The sequence below is a fragment of the Battus philenor genome, unplaced genomic scaffold (genome assembly GCF_028537555.1).
Source record: "Battus philenor isolate CCGP_79_NKW_IND1 unplaced genomic scaffold, ilBatPhil1.0.hap1 SCAF_22, whole genome shotgun sequence".
Classification (NCBI taxonomy): Eukaryota; Metazoa; Arthropoda; class Insecta; order Lepidoptera; family Papilionidae; genus Battus; species Battus philenor.
In genome coordinates, this window is record NW_027181685.1 from 8,646,999 (window position 1) to 8,674,167 (window position 27,169).

The 27,169-nt window shown below is 32.3% G+C and overlaps 2 protein-coding genes across 4 annotated transcripts in view; one reads left to right on the forward strand and one right to left on the reverse strand.

Annotated features, from left to right (window-relative positions):
• Positions 1-2,674: 2,674 nt before the first annotated feature.
• On the reverse strand, positions 2,675-17,896 carry Cpsf6 (cleavage and polyadenylation specificity factor subunit 6). Of its 3 annotated transcripts, none has more exons than XM_068767154.1 (14): positions 17,779-17,896; positions 17,456-17,668; positions 13,132-13,347; positions 12,363-12,474; positions 11,347-11,570; positions 10,261-10,416; positions 9,499-9,592; positions 8,772-8,897; positions 8,355-8,455; positions 7,794-8,033; positions 7,108-7,313; positions 5,294-5,335; positions 4,179-4,277; positions 2,675-3,705 (listed from the first exon to the last, which is right to left on the reverse strand). In XM_068767154.1, the coding sequence occupies exons 1-14, from the start codon at positions 17,842-17,844 to the stop codon at positions 3,519-3,521; spliced, it is 2,082 nt and encodes a 693-aa protein (XP_068623255.1). In that variant the 5' UTR covers positions 17,845-17,896; the 3' UTR covers positions 2,675-3,518. The 3 variants fall into 3 exon arrangements, with proteins under 3 accessions (XP_068623255.1, XP_068623254.1, XP_068623256.1); XM_068767153.1 differs by having other exon boundaries at positions 10,261-10,422; XM_068767155.1 differs by lacking the exon at positions 5,294-5,335 and having other exon boundaries at positions 10,261-10,422.
• A 1,208-nt stretch (positions 17,897-19,104) lies between these two features.
• The window catches only part of UBL3 (ubiquitin like 3), a 237,478-nt gene continuing 229,413 nt past the window's right edge, over positions 19,105-27,169 (forward strand). The window contains exon 1 of the mRNA XM_068767020.1: positions 19,105-19,470. Within this exon, the coding sequence (XP_068623121.1) occupies positions 19,441-19,470 (30 nt within the window). The 5' untranslated portion in view covers positions 19,105-19,440. The remainder of the gene's footprint in view (positions 19,471-27,169) is intronic.

Here is a 27,169-nt window from a genome sequence, read left to right on the forward strand (position 1 = left end):
AACAAAATATTTAAAGGGTCAGTACATAAACGGAGTCTAGAGTTCGGTTCAGTAAATTTGTAACTTGAAACTAATTAAGACAACAGAAAACTGTCCTTTATTACTTAGGCACGAAAACCGTGAAAAGTGATCCGTGTAATATCTTCAAAGGAACTTTAATTAGGGTTTTCAAGAAAATTTTAAAATTTGCATTTTATTAAAAGTACGTAAACAATTGTAAGGCTTTAACTACTAATAGTCAGTTTAAAATCAATCATTGAGTCTCATACAAAAACTCAGGAGTGGCCAACATGCGGCTCTTTGAAGGATTATTTTGACTCTCGGTGGATGTACCCGTGCTTCCTTTTCATTTTCGTTTGATTATATTTAAAAAAAATATCGCGAAAACTAAGCACCGGCCAGTATTAACTAACGAGCGTTTAAACGAAATACTGACACCTTTCTTTTTTTATTAACCTAATTTTACTATCATTAAAATAAAATAAATGTGTTTAATATTTAAGTTGAATGCACTTACACAACACTACCGGAAAATAATCGTCAGTAAAAAAAAAACATTCATAAAAAGAATAGGAGAGAAAGTAAAAAGCCGCTATATATTATAGCCAAGTTATTGCTGACGTTCAGGCTAAACACCTTCCGAGTTTTGTTTCTGCTTCTACCGCAGTTGAATGTTTGGAGTTGGATGCCTAAAAGAATTCCTTGGATGTTTGAATTGGGCTCAATCTGTCAACCGCGAAGAGCTTGAATAAAATAAATATTGAATTAAAATATATCAAAACTAATACCATCTTCGTATTTACATTATTGGTAGTTTATCATCGTTATGTCAGCCAAATGAGGACCACAGCATGGCATAGGTCTCTATCAAAGATCGCGTTCTTGCGCTGCCCGTATCCGCAGACTGCGACCATGACTATGTCGACAGTGAGGAGCTTACCCACTAATATTATGATCCCCGCAGTCAGCTCATAATGTACACACCTGGTCACTAAATGTTCTAACACAGATAATAATATGAGAAGCATACACGTTGAATATAATTCACTTCAATTTCAACAGCACGGTCTACGATCAGAAATTTATTTTTAAACAAATAAAACCACAATAAATGCATATAAATTTATTTTATTAGCAAATTAAACCCTAAGTTCAGTGTCATAATCTATGAGTATGGACTATTCCATACAAGAAAACCTTAGTCTATTACTAATCTTAATTAAAGTATGATCTTACTACAGAATATGAAGACAGAAAATTTACGTTTTACAGAATTAAAAGAATAACGGCCATTGCAATTTAACGGAAATTTTAAAGAGTACATCAAAAATTTTATAAGATAATTTCACAATTACATAGAAAAATAATATACTAAGTTTACTTTTTGTGACAATATTATCCTGTTGCCAAGTTGACATTTAAGGGTTTAATGAGTTTCAAATCAAAAACAAAAATACAATCTGCCAGTTTAATTACAATTCAGAACACCAAAACTGGTCATTTTCTTTAATTAATGTTGATCAATATGAAAGAATAAACATAATTGACATCATACCTCAAAATTCAATGGAATATTTATAGGCAAATTTCTGTTCTTACAATTTCACTTTTTATGTCTAAATCTTTTACAAAAGCAAGGCAAATGCCATGATGGTTTTGTACAAGCTTCTGTTTTCACAAAGTGATTAGTGCTAGATAATTTAACACTATACACTATACCTACAAAAATTTGTACATTCAATTGTTAGTTAAAAACCAATAAGACGTGATCACTTACGATGGGCCTCATTAAAAAGCTCAAGGTCACCAGGAGAGAAATCGGAGAGGGAGGGAGGGGGTCTTAATAAGAGTTTCATTGCGTAATTATGAATAAATATTCAGAAATGAGGCAAAAAACAGGATTAACGACGTTGATCCAAGAATTGCTCATCTAAAGTTCCAGTATTGCTCGTGTTACCAAGACGCGCCGTAGGTTGGCCCACTCTGTAGGTAGACCGACGACATAGTTAAGATCGCGGGAAGACGCTGGATTCAGGACATTGCAAGCCTGATCGTGGCGATTTTTGAGGAAGGCCTTGCAGTAAGCATTTATCGACTGAAAAAGACAACGAGAAAAAAAGGTGAAATACTCTACAATTTACATTATTGCCTAAAATTAGAAGTTATGTATGTTTGATAGTCTCACTGATCTATAGTTGCAATATCTATTCCCGTCGTTTTAAATAAATATAATGAAAGAAGTCAAACACAAATGTTTATAGCTTATTAACAACCGAGGGATTAAGAAAATAAAATACGTACAATGTTACTTTACTAATTTGTAACAACGAGAAAGCGTGCTAAATTACAACCTGTCGTCTTTGGACCTCTTAGTATTTACTAATGATATAAATACTTTATAATAATGGTCGAGTTAAAGTGAGATAGTAATATTGTCAGATTTTTCTCATTATACAGTTATACTTAGACTAGATTATCCTGAACAAATGATCATTGTTTACTAAGAAATATTTAAACTCAATAATGAATTTGCCACTATAAATATGATCAAGAGAAAGAAAGAAAGCCGATTCACTTATTATTGGATTCATTTAAATGTAGGTGTACAGTTTATATTTACGAACCTCACGACAAATTTAGCGTTTTCGGCCAGATCATAGTGTAATAATTGCCAAATACGATAATGACTGTGAAACATTTTATAATAATTTCATACGATATTTTAATAGACAACACGTAGTCACCAAGTTTGATGTCACAAACGCATATTTTGCACTCCCATGCGATTTTAAAGGTCAAACACGTTACTTTAATAGACACAATAGTTCACTGTTGAAATATCACGTTAAACCAACTATCCTAATAATATATGTCATTCAATACCTTATACAATTCTCTTGGTTTAATCAACACAAGAAATTTCGGGAACCAGTCATCTTATTACCATCACGGAGGTCAAATGTAAGGAACAATACAACATTTGATTTCGACCACAAACAGTAGTTAATGGGTTAATGGTAGCATAACTACTGCCTGTGCCGTACATTACGACGATTCTTGCCTTGACTATTATCTTTTAGACGCACTGATCTTTTACGAATTGAATGGGTCCGTGGTCGTTGTCTCGCTAAAGGTAGTAATCGCGGTAGCGGTAACAGTGTCGGTCGCGGTAGCGGTAACAGTGTCGGTCGCGGCAGCGGTAGCAGTGGTTGTCGAGATCTACAGCCGAGTGGTACAGGTCCGCATAAGGCAGGCTTTGATCTATATACTATGCGTCGCTTGTTTTGCATAGTAGCCTGTACATGCCCGGGTGTTGTGGCTGCATGTCCTATTGCATTCTGTGGTGTTGAACCTTTTAATGATGTACGATTTAATGAAATAGGTGTGCTTTTTCCAGGTGGTGATCGACGTTTAGGTGTGGGTGCAGTATAATAGCGCTCAGCTTTGGAAAAGTAAGTATAGTCGTGTGCAGTCTCTGTCGCTGCTAATGGAGTGCAACACTGCGACGTGGATCTCGGCTAGTGCCGCGCGTCACGGCGGTGATCACGGTCACGGTCTCGGTCGCGATCCGCGGGCGGCGGGTCTCGATCCCTGCGCTCCCGGTACCGCTCGTCATAGTACGGCGCTCCGGCAGAACGAGACTTTGCGCCGCTTGCATCTCCAGCTCCACTCTCGGCTGTCGGCTCCACAGGGGACTTACGTGGCCTGCGAATAATGATGATTATTACAAAATAAGTCTTAAAAGACCAACAAATTTACTTATTTGTATAATATTAAATGTATTAAAATTTAAAACTATTTTCTTACGAAAAATTATTAATATAAAAACCTTAGACAAGTTTTTTTTTTTTAATATTCTAATGCGCGTCAATTTTAAGATACATTTAAATACTAAATGCTTTAGTTATTTTGTACAAACATGAATTTTAAGTTAAAAAAATCTCTGAATGATTTTAAGGTGTACGAAATGAAAGCATATTTTGATAATCATTAGTTTAAAATAAATTGTATTTTAATTAAATAATAGATTCAAAGTCACTTTTGGTACAGAGGTTATACAAAAATTCAATATCAAATAATACTGGAACGAAAATTGCTAATTTCTTTTCAGATGATTACTTTCTCAACATAAAAAATATCAAATTAAGATGTTCACATATTTCTCATCACTTCCTTACCTTTCTTCACGACTATGTCCTCTGTTGTAGTGATCAGTGCGTTCCCGATCGCGAGACCTGGAGCGGTCGCGTTCACGTTCGCGATAGTCCCTGTAATACCTGCAACAAACAAATTCAAATATATAGACAAATTACAATAATCAAAATATACACAATTCATAATAGTCTTGGCTGGTAAAGGGTATCCCATTAATAAAGCCGAAATCAGGTAAAAGGACAAGTGGCTAACCCCAAAAAACAGGTGAAAAACTTATTATTGCCATTTAACAAATTAAATGAATCAGTCGTATATAACATGTACACAAAATGATTAACTACTTTCTTTCAATCTTGATTTCTATTGTTATTTAATACTCTGGGGTCAACCACTACCTGCCTGATTATGCTGTACCGGCTTGATTTTGATTTGAAAAAATTCTGTAAGTGCATGTGATAATTATCTGATTCTCCTAATATTTGATAATATTTGAATGATGACAAATTTTAGTTTGCCGTCGCAGAAATTAGTATAAGATTTTAACTAAAAAATATTTTTTGTCTTGTTCGTTTTTCAGTGACTGTTCATTAGCCCGCCCGCAACAGAGTGCACTATTTGGTGTCCTTGTAACAAAGACAGTGTTAGCTATGGCTCCTTTTAACAAAAAACTACAATCCTAGCGGACTTTTTGGCGAGAAATAAATGTAATAAAAGTGGATAGTACCTTCCTAAACTGCAGGCCAGCAGTGAGAGTGATACTGATACCAATAAAAAAAATAACAATGTTGTGTATTTTAACATATTAGCACACAATGGCCAATGCTGGTCAATGCTATTAATGCTAAACCCAAAATATGATGAACTCCACAGAGTAGAGAAACTACTGAGCATGAAGGAGAAAAAGGTTAGTATGATAGGAGTAGTGTTAAATTATGAAGATTTACAGTGAATAGATATATTCACTCAGAGTAAGTTCATTTAATATAATATTTATTTCAAATGCTAAAATCCCTTTGATGTTAAAAACCCATGCAAACCGAAGTTTCATCACTGATTTAAACAAATAGCAATGCTTGAAAAGTTTATTTAATGCGGATCTTTCGCTAGGGTTATGATGGTGGCAGCCCTAGACACTTACGCATCTCTGTCGCGATCGCGCTCTCTCGAACGTTCCCTATACCTGTAATGAAGCGGTCACTTTGAGCAGATCGGTCGATTATCGCTGCATTATTATTTTATTTGTTCTTTATCCCTATTCTAATATGAACCTATTAGTATTTTAAAATTATATATCAATGGACGATTGTTCAACAGATGACATAAAAATGGTTTACTATTTCTAACATTAATGCACTTTATAGATATATTTGATAAAATTGGGTTTAATTATTATACTAAAACCAAAACCTTATATAAAACATTTTTATAAAAAGACTATTTGACTAATTGACAGGACTGAGAATTAAATATAACAAATAATAATGATCAATGAAAATGTTTAATAATACCATCCAACCTTCAAAAGGACCTAAAGGTATCAATTTAAGTTATATTTATAAATTCTTATCTCCATTTATGCTATTTGCGGTCGACGTTACATATTAATATGAAAATTATCTCAAAAATTATTTAATTTAAGTTTGCGCTGCCGTCATAAATGTATACGACAAAATTAGTTTTCAGGTACCTGCTTTTACCGAACTTGCAAGATAGGGTTTATCTGATATGTGAATAACAAATAAGGGCTACTAGCAGTTTCTAAATATTCAACAGAGAAAGGAATGGAAGAGAAGAGCATTCAATGAGGCCTATATTATCAGGCCAAAATAAGAAACTTTGTATATTTGTTTTAGAAAAGAGAACATCCCCATAAATTTTTTAATGTTGGAAACATTTTTTCAATTTACAAAAAATATAATAAAACATTAATACTTTTATTACTTTTACGTGTAAACGCCACTCATCAGCGCAAATATTATGCACTAACTGTAATGATACAAATTAAGCATCAGATGAATTTGAACCGTTGCAATTAGATTTTATCTACTTACATGTAATAATTAAATATATAGGATTCTTTGTAACAATCTTTAATTTTAATATAAATAAATGGTTTCCGGACTTTTTCTCACCACATTCAATTTATTTAGCTGGGTCTGATGCATCCCTGAAGCATATCTTCCAAGTCTAAAAGTCTTCCAAACTAAAGTTTGCGAAACATAGTGATTTTATCCAACATTACTAATTAAATATTATCTACCCTACATTTACGAATCGTGGGCCCCATATTATTTGTCAAGACAAGGTCACCCCCATCGAGACTCAAAGTTCAAATGACCTTAGGAGGTCAAAATCAAAGTAGTATTATTATATAAGAGAACATATTTATTATGAACATACCTGAAATAGATTGATACGTTTTCTAACAGAGCCTGTACTCAATCAAGTTCAAGGGGTTCTGCTTTGTTACTAATAAATAAATAACAATTGTTGCATGCAAATCTAATTTCTTATTTCGTCTATTTTCTATTGGAATTGGTCAGTAAAATATCAACACTAACAAGATATTTAGTGATAAACATGTATGATGACGAAAAGTACGATTCGTCGCACCTCATAATAATTTTTAATATGAAATTCAAATTGATGTAAAAGGAACAATATTTGATAAAGATGTTAATTATTTGGTTTTCATGCTATATCCAAAACAGTAAGTGTGTGTGCATAAATCGGTATTATAAAATTTTTTCAGAAAATGTGCTTTATGGAGTTTCTTCCTGCTTCTTCTCCCCAACTTTAACACCTTGCGAAGTAGAGTCGAGAAAAAGATAGACTTAAAAGAAACTTGACGATAAATAATAATTCCGTTAAAAGTTCTACTGTTGAATAAATGAATTTATTGCTGTTACGTTTGCAGGCTACATATGTAAAAATGTCAACAAAGGCGCTCACCTGTCTCGCTCGTCGCGCTCGCGGCTGCGCTCACGGTAACGGCTAGCAGAGCGTTCGCGGCGGCGTGGTGCGCGGTGGTGCGCGCGGGCGTCGCGCTCACGCGATCGCGACCGGCGACGCTCGCCGCCGTACGACTTCGTCTCTACTCCATGCAACGTGTCTTGCAGGGACGATATCAGAATTTTACAGCGATCGTCATGTGCTACCTGTAATAATATATTACAACTACATCAGCTTTGTACAATGTGAAGTACCCTTCCATCATATTCATAATTAATAACATAATTATTAGTTTTTAGGGCACATGATTGCAACTCTAAAGAGTTATTTAACTATACTGTATATACCTGACGGAGTGACCCATGAAAAGAAGTATCGTTGTAATGAAACTAACCAACATTCCTGACACGAATCAATGGACTAAAATAGAGGTGAACAAGTAATATGTTCCGAAGCAAAGATGAAAAATAACTCGGGAAAGGCATAGAATTCCAGGTCGAAAAGCCAGAAGATGAGAGGAAGAACAAAGAACGACATTATGTCCCATGTGTCTCTGGGTAGTAGCTATCCATGGATAGATTCTAGAATGGCGACCACGAGCTGGATCAACCACATTAGGTCACGGGAAGTAACTGGATGCGTATAGCGAAAAACCTTTCATCGTAGCGACTTTTTTTTAAGCTCACCTTACTCTGCTTGATCAGTGAGATGGCGGTAACGAGCGTCTCGATAGCAGAGGCGTACTCTCCGGCCGCCGCGTCGCTAACAGCGCGCGCGATAGCACTGGAGGACACTGTTCTATTGCGACTCATCACCTCCTCGAACTCCGCTTCGCTGATGACTGGATGCGGGTGTGGGTGCGGGTGCGGATGGGGCAACGGGGCTGGGTGGTGAGCTCCGCGTGGCTCTGCTCCTGCGCCGTAGCTCTAAAACAAATTCTTATAGAAATGTTTGCTGCAATTGTAATCATTTTTATGAAAAACAAATATTCATTTATTTATTTTACAGTTCTCCAGCACAATACACATAAATTTACATAGTGAAATATGATCATAGTCTTATTCTAACGCATAAGCGAAAACTGAAGATTAAACTTTAGTTTGTCTCAATAGTTTGTTTGTCAAATGATACAGGTCAAAAGGTCTTGAAATTGGAGGTAAATATTATTAGATTTTATGAATTTATATATACATATCCTACTTTGAGGAGAGTACTCTAAAGAGCAATTAAGTGGAGTAAAATAATACCTGTGGAGGTCTTCCGTATGGTTGTCGGGCTCCCGGTGGCGGAGGACCCTGGTTTGGCGGTGGCGCGCCATGTGGTGGATGTCCATATGGGGCTCCAGGACCTATTATAATATTACAACTTAAAACAACTCATAAAACATAGTTATTCAAGCGGCATGTTTAGTACATGGAACCGGTTTTTCAAATTTCTGCTGCCTAGAAAATATCTTCCGTCCCAGCAGATATCTTTACCAAGAAATAAATGAAGGTGTCCTTCTAAACAGATCTTTCACGACATTATTTAATAACAGTAATTGCCATGGTTTTGTGCAGTAATCAGACGGCCTTCTGGGAATCTATCAGTTATGTTTCAGCTTTGATTTTTTGTAATTGTATTTATACAATTCATTATACTTTTATAAGAATGTAAAAAAATACCTTGTACGGCTGGCTGTGGAGGAGGTTGTACCCCGGGCGCGGGTTGCCCGGGCGGCTGTTGGGTGAAAAATGCCGGGTTCACATGAGGCGCCGGAGCTCCAGGACCAACTCCTACAGGAAAGCCGTCTGCAAAGTAAAAACAGTTATAATCACCATACTAAAAAATTAAATTCTATTTACAGTCTTCTTGTTGTAACTACATTTTCAATATAATTACAGTAATAATGAGAAAGGACCTGCCTCATTTTTTAGCTTTCTGATTATCGTATAAAATCACATAGTCTTTCATAAAGTAACCAAACCTGTGCCTACATGGTAATCTAGGTCTGCCAAGACAATTCATTATATATTTAAAATCATCCATTTTTTTAATTGGTTTAATGAACTTCATTTCAGTATTAATGAAACAAATATTCATTCTTTTGAATAGGCTTTACTGCGAAGCTTTGAAAAATCCAGACATTTATTTATACATACAAATTTATTCATAGGCTACTACTGCCAGTTTCAGAATGTTGATTCTATCAAGGTCTTGGAAACAATCAAAAACTCAAATTTGCTTTAACTTCGCTCAGGGATTTTATTATAGCAACATATACCTTATCCTAAAGAGGATGAATCATCACTGATGAATTAGGTTTCATACAAAATTGCTAAGATTAAAATTAAGAAAATGTAAGGTAAAATAAGATAGGGAGTGTAACATTTATTGAGACTTGTATCATACCAGGGTGTTGAGGTAATGGAGTGGGTCCACGGGGTGGGCCTGCTTGGTGAGGCGGCAGCTGATGATGTGGTGGGGGCAGGCCCTGGCCTGGAGGCTAGTGAACATATCACAAATACATTTAATTTATCAATTGGTTATAAATTTTGATTGCGTTGGATGATGATTGATGATGAAATTACATAATATCTTGTATAAATGTTTTAATTTTTACACTGACTTAAATTTAATTTAAGTTTCCATAGCCTCCTTATTTTATTTTCACTGATAAGGATGATTCCTAAGAGGATTGCTGCATCAATACTTTTCTAATATTGGAAAGAAAATTGTTACTTAAAAATTTAAAAAACCTACATGGATTTTTCCTTCATTGAAATATTAATTGATTTTCGTGTTCTACATGTTTGGCTGATCAGCCAAACATGAGATCATTTGAGATCTCAAAGATGGCCATAAGCAACAATTAGATAAAAAATATTAGTTTATAGCAAACTTACACTTGATAAGACACTAGTTTTATGATGTTCTTTAGTCATAAAATATGAGGCTGCACTGCTTGTAGCACTAATTTATATTTTATACATAAATGACAACTTTAGAATATAGATGTCAATTGTTGATTTGTTAATTTAGCCTTGGCACATAGTGGGTTGAAAAGCCCAATAACATGTTAAATTTATTTTGTGGACTCTAAACCATTACTTACTAATAATAAGTAAGTGATTTTAAAAGATTATAAATCATTAGTGCATCAGTGATACTGACCCCGTGAGGTGGAGGCATTTGATGCGGCATTTGGTGTTGAGGCGGGCCATACTGAGGAGCAGGCGCCGGCTGCAAGTGATGAGGAGGTCCTCGAGGCGCCCACTCAGGCCCGGCGCGCGGCCCTCCTGCCCTCTGCATCTGTGGTCCACCCTGGAACTGCAACTTATAATTTTAAAGATTTTTCAACGATTGTCTTTAATAATATTTATGGGAGTCAAAAAATAATGTGATCTATGTCACTTTCATCAGTGATAAATATGGATGAACAGGATAAATATTGTCCATCAACTTATTTTATACTTCATTTACTCAAAAAAGCTTTTAAAAATTCAATGACATTCTTCCACACTATAGAGAAAGTAACCACTAAAGATCTGTTTTTGTTCATTTGTACTCCAATTCTATAGGTATACTATTTTTACTGTTTACCTATTTAAATTTACACCTCTGCTTCCTCTGTAGTTTTTTATACTATCAAAAAAAATCTGTTTCCCTTTTTCAATTTACAAAATTACATTATTTTTCCAATTATTTATTCTTTCTTGTAGTTGTTTCTGTATATCTAGATATTAATTTATTTTTCATTTAGTAAATTATTATTTAATTCATTTATTAATTAATTTAGTTTTCTTCAATCATTTAAAAAAAATCGTTTAAAATGTCCATCACGTTAGTAGTTAGCTGCAGTTGTTATCATATTAGTTTACATAATTCCTTTGGTCACGCATCGAGTTTCAAAAGTAATAACTATTTGTTGGGGTAAAATAGAATGTGAAACTGGCAACAGATTGTCAATAAAATATTTGTTTTTGATGGCAGTACTGACATGTATGAAACTGCTAGACTGCTTAGTCAAAAGCAGTCAAGCTCGACCATAGATATTTTATTCACTGTTCAAGTATTTCCCACTTTCAACATAATAGCTTCTGTCGATTTGTATGTAATTCATAGAGTTCTAATATTGGTATTTATTGCACTTGATAAATGCTAAGAACTTTGAAGTATGTATTGACTAACAGAAAAAAACAAGTTCGAAATATTTTTAACATAAATGAACACAATTTAACAGATTTCTGGGATACTTACTTGCATGGGGGGCCTATGTGGCGGAGGGCCTTGATGAGGAGGAGGGCCTTGGTGTTGCATATGATGTGGAGGCGGTCCCTGATGCTGCGGCAAATGATGAGGACCGTGCGGCCCGTGGGGTCCCGGAGGCGGACCTCGCAACTGATGATGAGGACCTGGACCCGCCATCATCATCCTAGGTCCATTAGGCCCTCCCGGTCCGTTTGGACCACCGCCAAAGAATTCTAATAAGAGAAAGCACAAGGTTTACGGGGCCAGATCTCAACACAACATGTTGGTAATGATTTAATGGAACTTGTGTTATTCATATTGAAATAAATATACAAATTAAATAATAATACAAAATTAGGTTTTAATTGGATAAATCTTTACTTTGCTGGTATTAGTTACTATTTTTTATCCATCATTACAATTATTTACTATTATATATTACTATAAGTCATTTATTTCAATGTGTTTCAATTTAACCGAGTGATCAAGGACTTTCAAACGGAATGTACTCTCTCCTTCTCCTAAGTCACAGTATAGCGTTTTTGATTGACACTGTTGGGTAGAGTATGTCTCTTATAGGCAAGAAACTTTCATATCATTGAGATGTCTCAAAATGTGGCAAATCGGCTATTTCCGTGCAGGCCACGCGGCTCATCGGTGAGCCATTTCTCACATTTAATCTATGAGAATTATCTGTGAACCGCGTACAAGGTTCAACGGAAAGTTTCTTACAAAACACATATTGCGCAAAACATACATGGAAATGAGTCGCCAAACCATTGCCCAATCGGATGACATGGTTTTCAGATGTAATAAAAACTTTTGCTATCACTAAAACTAGACCCTAGACCCACTAATTTTTATTTTATATATGCTTTAAAATGTAATCAAATTAAAAAATATATTAGATTTACTGATTTGACCTGGCACAAATGGATTATACTAGGTTTACAGGTGGGTAGTAAAGCATACGTGGTAATAATCCCCAATATTCATCACGTTTTTCATTAAAAAAAAATACAAACCTCCTGGATGTGGGCCCGGTGGACCACTTGGATGAGGACCTCTCATGCCTGGGTTATTAGGTCCTGGTGGCGTTGACCTGGTTTTAGACTGACTCTCAAATTGGTTCAATGCCTGTGAAGTAATTATTTTGTATTTAAAATTGTGTCAACCTTGATCTCGTTGATCACAACATAATCTTTAAATTGCAGCATTGCAGTTGCGAAGTTTCGAAATGTTTTTAAGTTTATTTATGCACCAATCACAAGAAAGGTATATTCCAGGGGTGGCGGAGCCTCTTTGATAGTCTGAGCCATTTTTTTAATTTTATGATTTTTCGCGTAGCGCTATTAAATACGTATAATGAAGTTATACAAAAAGATGTAAATTTTGTATAGAAATTATATTTATTGTAAACATATAAACATGAAATATATATGCATAAATAAAAAATAATGTAAATATATATATTTTTTAATTTCATGAATTATTGGTATCTTCTCAGTAATCCTTTCGGATGATGGTTAGATAACAGTGATCGGTGATTGAATTTTACGAAAACAATTTTATTTTGAATATACCACCAAAATTGGAAGTAAAACATTCACAGAGCCGTACGTGACTCTTTAAAGGAATATTTGTGGCTCTTCAGGCCACCCCTGGAATATTCTTTGAATATGACTTGCATCTGTCATCTACAGCGTAAATAGAAGAAATAAGTCGTTTGTGGTTTAAAGTTTTTAAAGAATATTTTTATATGAACATGTGACTTTGATGAATACCACAAAATACCTGTTTCGTAGGTAGCGTCACGACTGGATGCTGCCCGTGGATCTCTTTCTTTGGCAGACGGTCCATGACCATCCTTATGGATTGGTCGGAACCGAGCGATATAACGCAGAAACCCTTCGATTGTCCATTTGCCCTGTTCTCGAAGAACTTGACATCTTGAAAATCATTCACGCCAACATCTGCGACGGCGTTAGCAATGTCTTGGTCTGTCGCCCACTGTAAAAATCGTTTTGAAATCTCAAAGTAATGTGCTGGCCACATGCTTGCAAATTTATTAAATACATACGTGAGTACGCGTTAGCTTTCACAATTTGCTGCACGTGAATTGTTAATTTTATTGGATCGTTATTAAAACCTAGCCGTAGTCCGGAAATTTACATCGCGATTTTAATCTGATCAGTAATTATTACTCAATTGCGACATCAACGTTTTATTTTTCAATCCTACTAGTTTAAACACCTACAAAATTCAATGAAACTTGCACTAACTCGCATACTTTGCACTTCCATTAATCACATTCTTCCAATAACCACGCGATTTTGCTTTTAATTCGACTGGTGTAATTGGGTGGAAAGGAAACAGTTTTTTATTTGTTACCATTCTTTTATTTTCATTATCACAGCAGTATTAAGCACGATACTACAATCACAAACGTTTACCGAGACGAACAAGACGTCCAGTTTGGAAACTTTTTTATATTTACAAATGACAAAATCTAAAACAAGTAATCACCTATGTACGCTTTGCCCTTAAAATAGTTTATTTTAAATGTTTAATTATTTTATTGTTAATAATTCATATAATTTCCAATACAAAGTAGTAACACTTATTTAAAACAAATATATGAAGGGCATTCATATGAGACAAATATAACAAATTTTTGAACAAGAACATTATTTTGTAAAATACAACTTCAATTTAACACGTAGTAAAATTAAAAAGATACATTAATTTCACCCGACGATCAATAAGGACTATGTTATGCATCAATAAATAATTTGGCTAAGTACATTCATAAAAACCAAACAAATACATGTTTTCAGTAGCTTGGTTTCATAGAAACTTAACACATGCTTTCATAATATACAAGAAAACCTTTTTTTACCAAAAACCTGTAACCACACAATGGTAAAGACGAATTTACAAAAGTGCCATATATGACCAACAATCCACATTTTGTATTTATTACACATTTTTATAGGAACTAATTTAGATTTAACAGAAAAAAAATGTAGACATAACACAACTACATACAAGCTTTAACATCTTACCTTACTGAGACCTGATAAGAAAAAATATTAGTTAACATATATTATGTAATAAGAACTTAGGGGTTAATTTAAATTTGACAATTCCCAGCATTCAAATTACACACACCAAAGCAAATTGTAAAATGAGACCAATTTAATTGGCGAGTTTATAACATGCTTTCTATTTTTTATTATTTCTGTATTTACTATTTTCTGGTCACCAAATCTAGATTAAGTCAAATTATTAATAATATAACAGAAAATAAACAAGTGCTGCTCATAATGACAGTATTTTCATTTTATGTTGTGTGAAATCAAATTTTTAAATTACATTGTGTAAATATTAAAACATAGATAAATATATACATGTATATAGTTTTACTTTCAATCATCACATCAATTCCAATCAAAACATTCACACTCTTCTCCTCATACAAATATTATTCTTAATTATTTATCCCAACATAATGCAATAGTGGTGACGTAAGATTTAATGTATATCACTATGCAATAACAATTTAATAAAAAAATGGCACCATATATAATATAACAATATACAATCAAACCCTGGTAATTTGACTTTGAATTCTAAAAAGCAAAGTTTTAAAATATTAAAAAGTAACAGTTTGATGATTGCAATGACATTTTCATATCTATAAATTTTAATGTTTAAATCTGTGGACAATCCTTTGGTATGACTCGAGATATATACATACTAAAGAAGAGAATAAATAATAATGCAATATAAAAAAGCATAGCTCTAAAAGTGCAGCATAAGACCAATTTTTATTAATTTTTTAAATTCTTGATGAATCAAACATTACAAATCTCACTGGCGTGTTTTACAGTAACAGAGTTTATTCCTTATTTAAACTTAAAATTCAACTCCTTTTGAGTGTTCTTCAGAAGCTCAAATTTTAAAATCTAAATAAAGACAAATCTGTTAATAGTAGAACCAGTTTGTTTCATTCTGGATTTGTATTAAAAAAATATTAAAGACTAAATTAACATATGATAGTTCAACTAGAACAAAATGGTACATGTGATTTAAAATGATATATTATATAATATGTATTTTAATTTATATGCATTGCTTTCAAAATAATAACGAATCTTGTTCATAAACCAACAGATATATTAGAGACCAAATATTTCACTATTGTATGCATTAAGTATAAGACTATTTCTAGTTTTTAAAACAAAATGACCGCAAGATAGAAAACAATTTTGGAAGTCTATTATGAACAAACATACTATTATACATTGAAACAAACTGTTGATAGTGAAACAATCAATATTAAAAATTAGAATATTTTATTAGTAATTTAGTAAATAACAATTGTATAAGATTTACTTGGAATTATTTTGTTTCACCATTGCTTGCTTTTGTTTCATGTTTCCGATGTAATTGATGTAGCAAAATTTTAAAGTACCATGAAAATAATATTTTATAGCAATAGCTTTCTTTCACATTTGCTATTATAAGTTATGTTGCATTAGTTGACTAAGTAACAATTTTATATACTAAAATATATATATATAAGTTACAACAATTAAGAAGCACTTTACAGATCTACATGAGCAATTAAAAATAATAGGATAGAAAGAGAATCTTTCTATTTCTATTATTTATGAAACCACATCAATATAATTATACATACAAGAATAAATTAACCATTCAAAATATATGATGCATATTATAAACATGTTATTTTTATACACTTTTGAGCACACTATGTTAACTATAAGAATAATCAATTGTCATGATTTAAAATACAAAAGAAGTTATACAACAATATTACTGACAATAAAAGTAATAAGGTGATTTGAATATTGTATTATCTAAAAAATAATGGACATTTTTGTTTATTCTATGTTAAAGTAAAATTCTTTAGAATTAAATCCTGAATTCAAGTATTATTTTCATGGTTATATTGAAGATCAACATTATTTGCTACATCAATAAAGTAGTAAACTTATATGTAATATATATTTTGAGCCAAACAACTTCTTAGTCCTGCAATAATTGACGGATCAAAATTACACATCAATTATTACAATCTATATGTAACCATATGAAAGCCTATAATATTTAAAAATAATGGAATACCAACTTTTATTTATTTTCATAAAACACATTTTGGCAGACACAACAAAGTTAATCATTGTTTTCGAAACCTATGACACAATTTTTAACAAGTACTCCTAAATTCAGATTTAACTATAAATAATATAAAAGGGCTATTGATATATAATAGTATATATAAGGTTTTAGGATATTTTGTTAACTTAGTTCTTAGTGCATTTAGTGACAGTTTTAGAATGTAAAAAAGAAACTTACTAAAAACCATTTTTAATACAGTTCAAAAAGATTCACTGAAAGTAACATAAAAAATAGTAATTACTAAAGAGCGCCATTTAATAATATGCACAATTAAATTAACAAATTAAAATTTTTAGGCACTTGTATATATTTCTTACTATATATATTTTCTTCACTATTAACACTCTTAAATTAAAATTGAATATTCCATTACAATTCAGTAGAATGTAGTTAGAATTTTTAAAAAAAGCAGTGAAAATAATTTATTTTTTACCTTTATAAATACTGAGTCAAACTTTATGCAAATAGTTTCATATGGTTATTATTTTGGGCTGCAATTCTATAATTTGACCTTTTATAAATCAATAGATATACCGAAATTTTTTATAGTTTTACATATACAAAAGTTAGAAGTAAACATTTACGTATGTGAATTTTTTAAAATTTTGGATTAAATTAAATTTATTTTTTATTAATTTTCTTGATACAAATTGAAAGTTTTTTCTAAAACGTTTCAAAATTCAAAACATATTGATTTCTTCACTAAATCTAACTTTTATAGTCCAATTTAAAGAGCGAAAATCTATCGTCCATGATAAAGTTATCTTCGTATAATACAATTTAGTGTCAAATTACAAAATGGCAGCTGAAGTACAATCGATATTTTGTTCGCCGAACAAATACCGACAATTAAAATATTGAACCCTATATTTACAAAATACGTTAAATAGAAACAAAATCATGTACAAACCCATGTGAGGTTGCCAACGTATAGTTGGAAACGGCGGCCATGATGATGGCTTGGTGCGTTGTTGTGATAGGGAGCGTTGCCATTTGTTTCCTCCGGAGGATGCGGGTGCTGGGATGAAGATGAGTTTGGAGGGCCGTCGCCGTCCTCAGGTTTCGGTGCAGGTGCAGCAATTACGTCGTCATATAAATCCACATTTTCACCTCCAAACTCGTCCTGAAAATAGCCGGTAGAATTCGATTACAGCGTTTACGTTATTACTTCTATTTGGTAAAATTATACTTAACCAACTAATAGAATAAAAACAAAGCAGTTTTATATAATACCTGTCTATTAAAATCAGATTCTATGTCGTCTGCATATAAATCTATATCCACGCCTCCGTCCGCCATTTTGCGTTAGCGAACTTGGAATGACAGAATGCAAAGCGTCCCCTCTATGACTTTTCCGTATATTGATCATAAAAACATGTAAGTATAGCCAAAGACGTTACCAAGTATTATCTATGGTACTACAGAGTATAATAATTTCAAAAATTGAATTTGTTTCCAATAAATTTTATATAGGTAACTAATCTCTCTGTATATGGTATTCATCGGATCGTAATAAATTCTCAATCTACATAATTTATTACATTCATTATTATTACTTCAGCGCTAAAACGTCTATTGCTTGACTTATTTCATTGCATAGCGATGTAAAAGTTAAGTTGCATTAACTAGCATTTGTTGTTTATAGAGTATCGCCATATTCTTTTATTCTTATTTTGATTGTTCATGTTTACCCTGTAATCAACGCATAAAGTGTTGTTGTTTAGAGTATGTATAAGTAGGTGTATTTTTCGTATAAAACCCAGAAATAAAGCCAATGAGGAGACCAATTTCAATCGGCCAAGATTACGATAAATGTTAATGTTTTTTCAGGTGCTTAAAAAATGCGGTAGAAAAAGTGCTTAATATGATATATTCTCAGTGACCTATGGCTATTGAACCCAATATTTGAATTGAAAGTCGAATAATTCTGACAAAGTTAATTACTATAGCAGAAACTTGGTTACTTTATTATTACGGCAATTAACTATTAAAATTTCCGCTTTACTTTATTTTTAAGTATTATTTACATAGACAATACTTTAGTACAAAGGTGAATTGTGTTGAATTTAAACTAATAGTAAGAGTAATTCCAATTGGGTAATTTTGTTTGAAAAATAGATGAATTAAGCGCATATTAAGTACACCAACAAAGAATACAGGGTTTAAATTTTACAGAAACAAAGCTGTGACTTTTATTTTATATTTAACATTAACGTTTTTTGCATCTTTTTGTAAGAAAACTATCTTGGCAAATATTGCATAGATGAAAATGCTCTACGAATTCACACTAAATTATTTGTTTTCCTTTTTATAATAGGATACTTTATATAGGATACTAGTCATATTATTGACAAAAAATCGTATGGTCTAGAACTACAAGATGTGCTTGAAAACTGCTGGCAGTTTGGCGCCACTACTTATTTTTAATAACAGAGACATCTGTTTAAATGTACAGGCGCTTAACAGCGTTTTAACAGTGATTTGCTGTGCTGCCCTCTTCTGAACAATATGGGAATGTTGTTTTATTTAGATTCTGCGGCGGTATCAGAGGGGTGAGAGGCGGGAGGGACTACCTACTGGCCCTCGCCATTTTTCGTCAAGCTAAACTCAATCAAGTTAGCTCCTGTCAGTCGCCGTGTTTGTGTGCAGTGTTGTGAAAATTTTCTGTACCGATGAATATCAATGGGAAATCGTGTTGATTACGACGCCAAGCTATGGCTCGGTTATTGTGTTTGTGGCTTTAAAGCACAGCTCGATCAGTGATAATGGCCGAGTGATTGGTTAGTGCAGTGTTTTGTGTCGTATGCTGGGCTGTCGCAGCAACCGTGAGATCCTTTCTCTGGATAAATCGTCCATACAGCGACGTGGGACCATAACTCGGAAAGACGAAACACCATGTCGGCGAAAAACATCCCAGGAGACAAGGTAAGTGTGACTACACCGCCAGGCAAGTGGCTCAACATGTACAGAAAGGTCATTTTTTTGTTTGTTTCTAAAACCACTACTTTCTCTTGTCGAAGCGCTGCCTGAATTTGGCTTGTTATTTATCTTCTTCGTTAAATAAATAACCATAATTACTGAAGTTTTTATATTATTACAGTAAGTAATTTGTTGGTAAACAATTTACTATTTACCTATTAAATTATTGGTTCAAATGTTTAGTTCCGTTAATATATATATTTTAAAAATAAGTCTTTCCTTTTAAATCTTTGAAATTTTTTTGTTATTCTTTATAGACATTGAAAAAATTTGAAAATAATATTTTGGTCAAATATTTTACTGAATGGATGAATATAATATTCACGTTGTGTATTGTATAAGTTTAATGGAATATATAAATAGGGAAATAAATAGTTTAACCCAAAAATTTGGCACACAAAATTTTTCAAATGTGTTACAATTATTGAAAAAAAAATTAACAATAGGAATTATAAGCTAACATTATTATAAGCTTCATTAATGTGTGATCAAAATATTGTAGTTAAAAGTTTGGTTTTGAAATAAATTGTAATATATTATTATTGTTCAAAATGTAAGTAATAATCTTTTGAGCACAGTCAAAAGAAGGTTAAACTGCAAAATGAGACAAAGTGAGGTTATAAATGGAATAACTATTATTTTCCATAAAGTGTAGATTTAAAATGTATATTTTAATATTTATATTATCTGCTACAAAATTATGTCTAATGTTATTGTCAGTTATTATCAGTAATTAATTTATAGTGATTTTTTTGTAATATATATATGTAAATTTATTCTTCCTTAAAAATAAATTTAATTAGTGAAATATCTGATCAAATGTTAATTGTCTTTTTGTCTTCATTTAGTTTACATTTTTATGGTAATTTTTGAATATATTTTTTTATTTTTCTTAAACATATAAAATTATTTATATTTCGTTTTTGACTTTATTAGAGCTGTTCAGGAGATGAAAAATGAGTTTATTTACATCACAGGTGAAACGATAGTAGTTCACAGGATTATATATTAATGTTAGTCTTATTGCTTTTATAGGTTTTACGAACGCTATGCTCGCGGATCCGGTAACCGCGAGTTATTAATCTTATAACAGAGAGACGAAACGGGTAGCAACCATGCATAAAGGCCTAATGCTTAAATACACAAAAATTCACAAAAATAATAACAGTGACATTTCGACAAAATTATTTTTGTGCCTAGTAAATCATGGATAATCCAAGTTAAATGCGGCCTAGTCCAGCTGGATATTTCCCCGTGGATTTTCAATTAGACCGGTTGGAAGCGGCGTGCATATAGCGTCCTCCGACGACCTTAACAAGGTCGACTATCCACAACCTGTTATTAATAAATAAATATACAGTTAACTAATGAAACAATGTTTAAAGTCTTTCTGCAGGAGTAGTTTGTCCTCTCACTTGTCTATTCCAAATACTTGAATTCCAAATTGAAATCTCGTGATTTTTCGTTTCCAAAACTCTTTCCATAATAAGCTAACACTTAAAATTTAATCTATACTATATAATAAGTAACGGATTTTTTCAAATTAAACTGATCTAAGTCCCAATAAATAACGCGGACTCCGTTAAACGCCGAAGTCGTAAATTTAAACGTTAGAAAGGTATTATGCAAAGCCTTGTTTGGACATTCGGTCCCAAATTTTGTCCCTCGATTTTTTTAAATCCCGCATCCAAAACTCGATTAGGGGATGTAAGTTCCAAAGTTAAAAAAAGCTTTAGACAAATACGAATTTATCATTTATGATATAGTAACAATCAACCAATATATTTCGGAAGCCTTATTTCCCGACTTTAGGTGGCGCCTTTTGCATCTATGTATTAATTCAACGCGGTCAATAGTCTAAAGTCTAATTCCAAAAAATCTGTCATACACCAATAGTACATTCAAAAGTATTAAATACAAAACTTATCAAATATTATATACAATAATGTATTGAATTCTTGGAAGCCCTTAACTAATTCGAATGCAAAACATCTAAAATAGCATAAAGAGACTTACTTTCGTAACTTTGAGAACCTTAAAAGTTTTTAGTTTAGATTGTTACAGCCGACATTATTATACTATATTAGGATACAAAGGATACAATAAATAATTGATAAGATAAGTACAGGTTTCACTATGGGGTTGATGAAGGACTTTTCAATTCAAGATCATTCGTTACACTATGTCTATATTTAACGTTTATACATGAAATGGTAGGTCTAATGAGCCTACTAGATACGACACTATTTGATTTTAATAAACTTTAAGTCTCACTTTCATTAGTCAATAATTCGACCAACTCAAAAGTCATACAACGTGCTCTTAGTCCCCCCCCAAAAAAAAACTAAACAGCCAATGGAATACATCGTTTGATATAGCTCACTGAACATGTTAAAAATGTTTTACACAGGATACCTTTATATATTGTAATAAAGTCAATTTAAGGAGTAAGATGTATATATTCCAACTTGGAAACCAAATTTAGTGCGAAGAATTGGCTATTAAGTGCAAGGTTGAGGCGGGATCATAATGAAAAAACAATTTGCAAGGGGGACCCTATCGACTAATGGAAACGGTCATCCCTGTAGCATACGTAAAGAGAAATCTCCGTTACCCCAAATGTGAGTTCTAATAACCAATGAGTCTCTGAATAACCTTAAAATTACTAAACTACTCAAATACATGTCACAAGGAAGTTGATAACGATGCTTTGGATAGGATTTTGTATTCCAAAAGCCTGTACTGTTATGGGCAGAACACTTCTAGCCTAGAATACTAAAAAATGGAATTTCCAGTAGAAAAATTAATTTATGTTACATTAAATTTAAAAGTGAATAATTTATACAGATGATTGGAAATAGGTGTAGAAGTTTTAAAGCGTTTTGACAAATGATATACCTTCACCTTGTGGAATTATTCCTAGGGCCGGCAGGTCCTTGAGGTAAAAACAACACCAAAGTCCAAAGTAGATTTGTTTATATTCATTCGAGCTTCGCCCATATTTGTACTGATGTATATAAAGAATTTTATTTCTGTGGAATTCCCCGTTTCGATTCGCCGCTGACAACGACGTAATGTAGCTCCTACGTTCCTTTTCAAACATTTTTTACAACTATACCCAATTGACCTATTGTATTGTTATTTACTATAAATGCAATAGACCAGATCCAACCTGTGTAACTGGAAACACTTGGGGGAGGCTTATGTCCAGCTGTGGACATCCTTCGGTTAAAATAATGATGATAATGATAAATATCGAAGGGACAATAAAAATAATAATAAATCTACCTTCGCAACATTTTCATTTAACATATGATGTTAAAAAATGTATTTCTCAAATTTACTTATTTTAGTGAAATAAATAAATAACTGTAAACATTTTATTTTTATAGTTCACCTTTTTAATACTATAAATACTAGCCAGCAACAAACATTACAACCGCTGCCGAAAAATCTTTTCCCAAAATTTCTCTTTTTACGTGATTCTCTGCGTTTGTGCGGTATGAATGTCTTAAGGCCGATATGATGATGACACGTCTTCCGGTAATCAAGTATTTATTATCCTGAAATATAGGTCTTCCAACCAAGTAATTCCAGGGGCAAGAAAAGCACTGTACCTCTTAGCGCTGAAACGGTGATGATGATTTCAACACACATACTTTCTGGCATTTTGAGTTTACGCGCTTTCTATACGATAATCGAAAATTAAGGGCTATTCGTAAAACCACGACAACTATTCATTTATGATTATGCGTAATACGAAGAATTTCTTAGCAGCCAGATTTTAATTAAAAATATTATGGAGATGTATTCATAATTGCTTTTATACACAAACCTAAATCATAATGAAAACGACCTAGTAGACACGTAATTAAAATTGAAATGTTAAATATACGCCCGGTAGTGAATTTATTCAAAACGAAAATATAAATAACGCGACTTAATTTACAACATTTAAGTATGTCTGGAATGTTAATTGCTACATCTTATTTAAATGTTTATCGCGGTTTTTTTTGTAATATTACTAATTAATTATAAGTTTATTCGTATTACAACATAACAATCTAGTTAGATTTCTTACCATGGCAATTATTTAATTCAAGTTTTGACCGAAAAGCCTAAGTACTTAATCGTAACTAAAGATCACTTATACAGAAGACAAATAAGATTCACGGCGCAAAAAAATTAACACTTATAAAAGTGTTTTGACCTTTATTTTCTTTGTTTATTACTGTGAAAAGACAAAAGTTTAAGAAGAAAAACTACATGGTATACAGGATGATTAGCTATAGTTGTAAAAGGGTTGAAATAGTATATCTCATTCATCAGACATTTAAAGTGTTTACGCCTCTTTCAAATCGTTCTGTATAAAGTTGTCGTTTTGAAATATGTTACATTTTTCATTAGAATACTACAGGCAAATAACTTCTGGCAGTATAAAATCTAGGGATGAGATGATATCATTAATTTCAACATATAGTAAAATGAATTTTGAAAATGTTTTTTTTACTATATTATAATCATTTATTATTTCTATAACTATTGATTTCTGGATCAGGTGCACTATACATTGTTGACTAGCAAATGTATAATCCTCTTTTTTATCATAATAAAATAACTACTGTACAGCATACAGGGTAATTAGCTGAACGTAACAGACTATACTATGTAGATCATATATATTATGCACATACACTAATTGATTTTTTATTATACTCGGTAATCATTAACAGCTTTGTTAATCTTTAATTTTTAATTCGCGACCTAAAAACACTTACCGATAATACAATATCGAAGACTTAATTTTAAACGATCTGTATTTTTTATTCGTAATTATGTGATTAATCACTATTAAAAACTACGTTCATAATGGTGAAGTTCTAATATCAAACTTTTTAGTTTAACAGTGCTGAGTATAAACTTGACCTTACTCGAATAAAGTTGAAGCTTTTTTTTAATAGGTTCTACATTTGGAAGGCCTGAACCTGGGTCTTATACATGAGATAAACATAGTATAAACTAAAATATTTAAATAGCTTGTTTTAAATCTATTCTGCATCTTTGAATTATTTTTCTCCTTGATTTCGACCATGTTTGCCAATTTTTTATTTTAAAATATGATTAAAGGTACTAGATAGACAAGACACTAGATTAAAGATATTTAAATTACTAAATAGAGTTATCCTTAAACACGTTATTTATTTTGGTGTCTTAGAAATTCTTACGTTTATAATATATTTGACTGTGATTATATGGTTTAGTCTTAAAAAAACTAGCGAACCTAACATTGAGATTAATATCTTCAAGAGTAGTAAAGCAAAGGAATAGGTCTGACGATTTCATAACCTTAACACGTTCAGCAAGTTAGCATCAATAAAAAAATATTTATGAACTTTAATTTTATTGTAAATATTGCTACGTTCAACCATGAAAACTAATTAAAGTCGTTTAGATAGAAATTATAATGACGTCAACTTGACAGAAGTGTGCCGTGATTGCTTGAAAAAATTATAATACGTCATAGATATGTAAGATATGACATTATCTGTGCGTGCATATTGGAGAACCGTTTTCACTCTGTGACTTAAGGAAGTAAATCATTATGCATCTGTCACGAATGCGTCACTTATACCTAATTATATAAACACTTATTTTATTGATTTTTTTTATTATTTTATTATTTGTTGTTGTTATTAAATCTGTTATTAGTTGGCAAAGAAAAGTACAAAATTATGAGCTTGTGGTACTAAAAGAACTGTCCAAATTCCATTGAGATCATGATCAAAGAATTCGTTACTGTTAAAAACGATTATCTACAAATTGATGAATTTCATACTTAACTGGCTTTCATTCTAAAATTTATTTATTACGAAAATTTCAAAAAGAAAATGGGGCTTTTTTGTTAGCTCGTGGGAGCAGTTTTCTATTTTTAGGTTAAAGTCCAATTGAAATTTAATGAGAGAATCAAAAAAATAGAAGTACTTAGAACACGTTGACAACATTAACATTTGTATTGAGACAATGATAGTCTTCGATATATTTTTGCAATGTAGCTTTTTGTATCATATATAAGGAATAAACCAAAAATAATTTTGGATGATTCGTTTTCCCATTTTTTTCTTCATCGATCCGGTAAACAATTCTACGAAAAAACTGAAAGAAAGAGATAGAGGATGAAGTAGTAGGCCATTAAGATGGTGATGGCGACCAGAAAACCGGCGAAAGTTTTGCTTGGCTTGGTTTTGAGGTTTGCCCAACATAAAAATTTTTGCTCGAAATTACGAACAGTCTCGTTATTCTTGTCCGTAATCAAGTTACTTTATTGCTAATAACTAACCGAGTAACTGGTTTCTTATTGCGGCCAGTGTTTTTTGGGTTTGTTAACAGGATCTTCTATATATTATCGAAACTAATAGGGTAGCAAATTGGCGTAGACATTTACATAATCCCAACTATACTGAAGAGCACATTAAGTGCAAAATAGTGGCTACATATTTAAATTGTGGGTCCAGAACCAATTTAAGTATACGAAGTGCTCGGCCTGAGTGTGACAGATACTTACCAAAACTTTGAATCACAATTAGCAATGTGTGGTACATTGCGGTACATTACAATTTTTATGGTTAAGGGAGCGTTCATAATAAAGCGTATTATACTGGTATAAAACTTAGCCATAATATTTTTTTGGTATGTAAGAATTTCGTTTCTATATTTTCGTGGCGCGTTGCAGACGGGGACAGCTAGTATTTTATATATTAAGGCAAATATTATCGGTGGTTACAATTCTTTTAAATGCTAACCGTATGCAAAATAATATACACTTAATGTTTAAATACATAAATCGCTTTAACTACAGTGGGACACCATCATGGCTGCTTCTTCATTATTGAAGCCATCGAGATAATCAGGAATCTAATCAATATTCCTGGTCGCGAAATTAAGCTTTAGTTTGGATTGCTAAATGTGATTAATTATTATATTCATAGTCATCAACATTTCAGCCGTGGAACGTCCTCTGCTCGACATAGTACTTCACCGTAGATTGCTAATGGGGGCGGTGGAGAGCAGCCAGCTTCCAGCCACTTTCTATGTCCTTAACAAGATCGGCTGTCTAACTTGTGCGTCTTACGTTGCGCTTACTGGTTCGTGGTCACCTCTCCAGAAGTTTTTTGGTATATTTATAAGTATTGCGAAAAATGTATGTATTAGTTGTATTACTTTTGTCTGTAGGTTTTTACGTCCATATTTAGGCTTATGTATCGATGTTGTTAAACGAACATCTGTCTTGTCATCCATGATACTTTGACCTTGTAACTATTATAATTGTAAAAATGTTAATATTCTAATGAAAGATAAAATGTGATGTGACAAATTAGTGGGACATATTTTTTAATCTTCTTAATATTTGTCAGCTATACTTTTTATATAAAGTAGAAGAATTATTTAGCAAGGAGGTATGGTAATGAATTTTTTATAATTACACATTTCTTTGTTCCATGAAAATAATTCGCTGCACTAAGATGTGCTCAAAGAGGACTAACTCTACTAGATAAAAGGTCATTCTTGCACCGTTATTTTGTTCTTTCCTGCGAATATTATACACAATTAAGTAATAATTTCTTTATTTATTGTCGCTAAATAGAAA

Coding starts and splice junctions, on each gene's coding strand:
- Cpsf6 (XM_068767153.1), bottom strand. CDS start 17,844: ATGGCGGACGGAGGCGTGGATATAGATTTATATGCAGACGACATAGAA. Junction 9,593..10,260: donor AAATGCCTCCACCTCACGGG/GTCAGTATCACT, acceptor TATGTTCACTAG/CCTCCAGGCCAGGGCCTGCC. Junction 3,706..4,178: donor GGACATAGTCGTGAAGAAAG/GTAAGGAAGTGA, acceptor CATTATTCGCAG/GCCACGTAAGTCCCCTGTGG.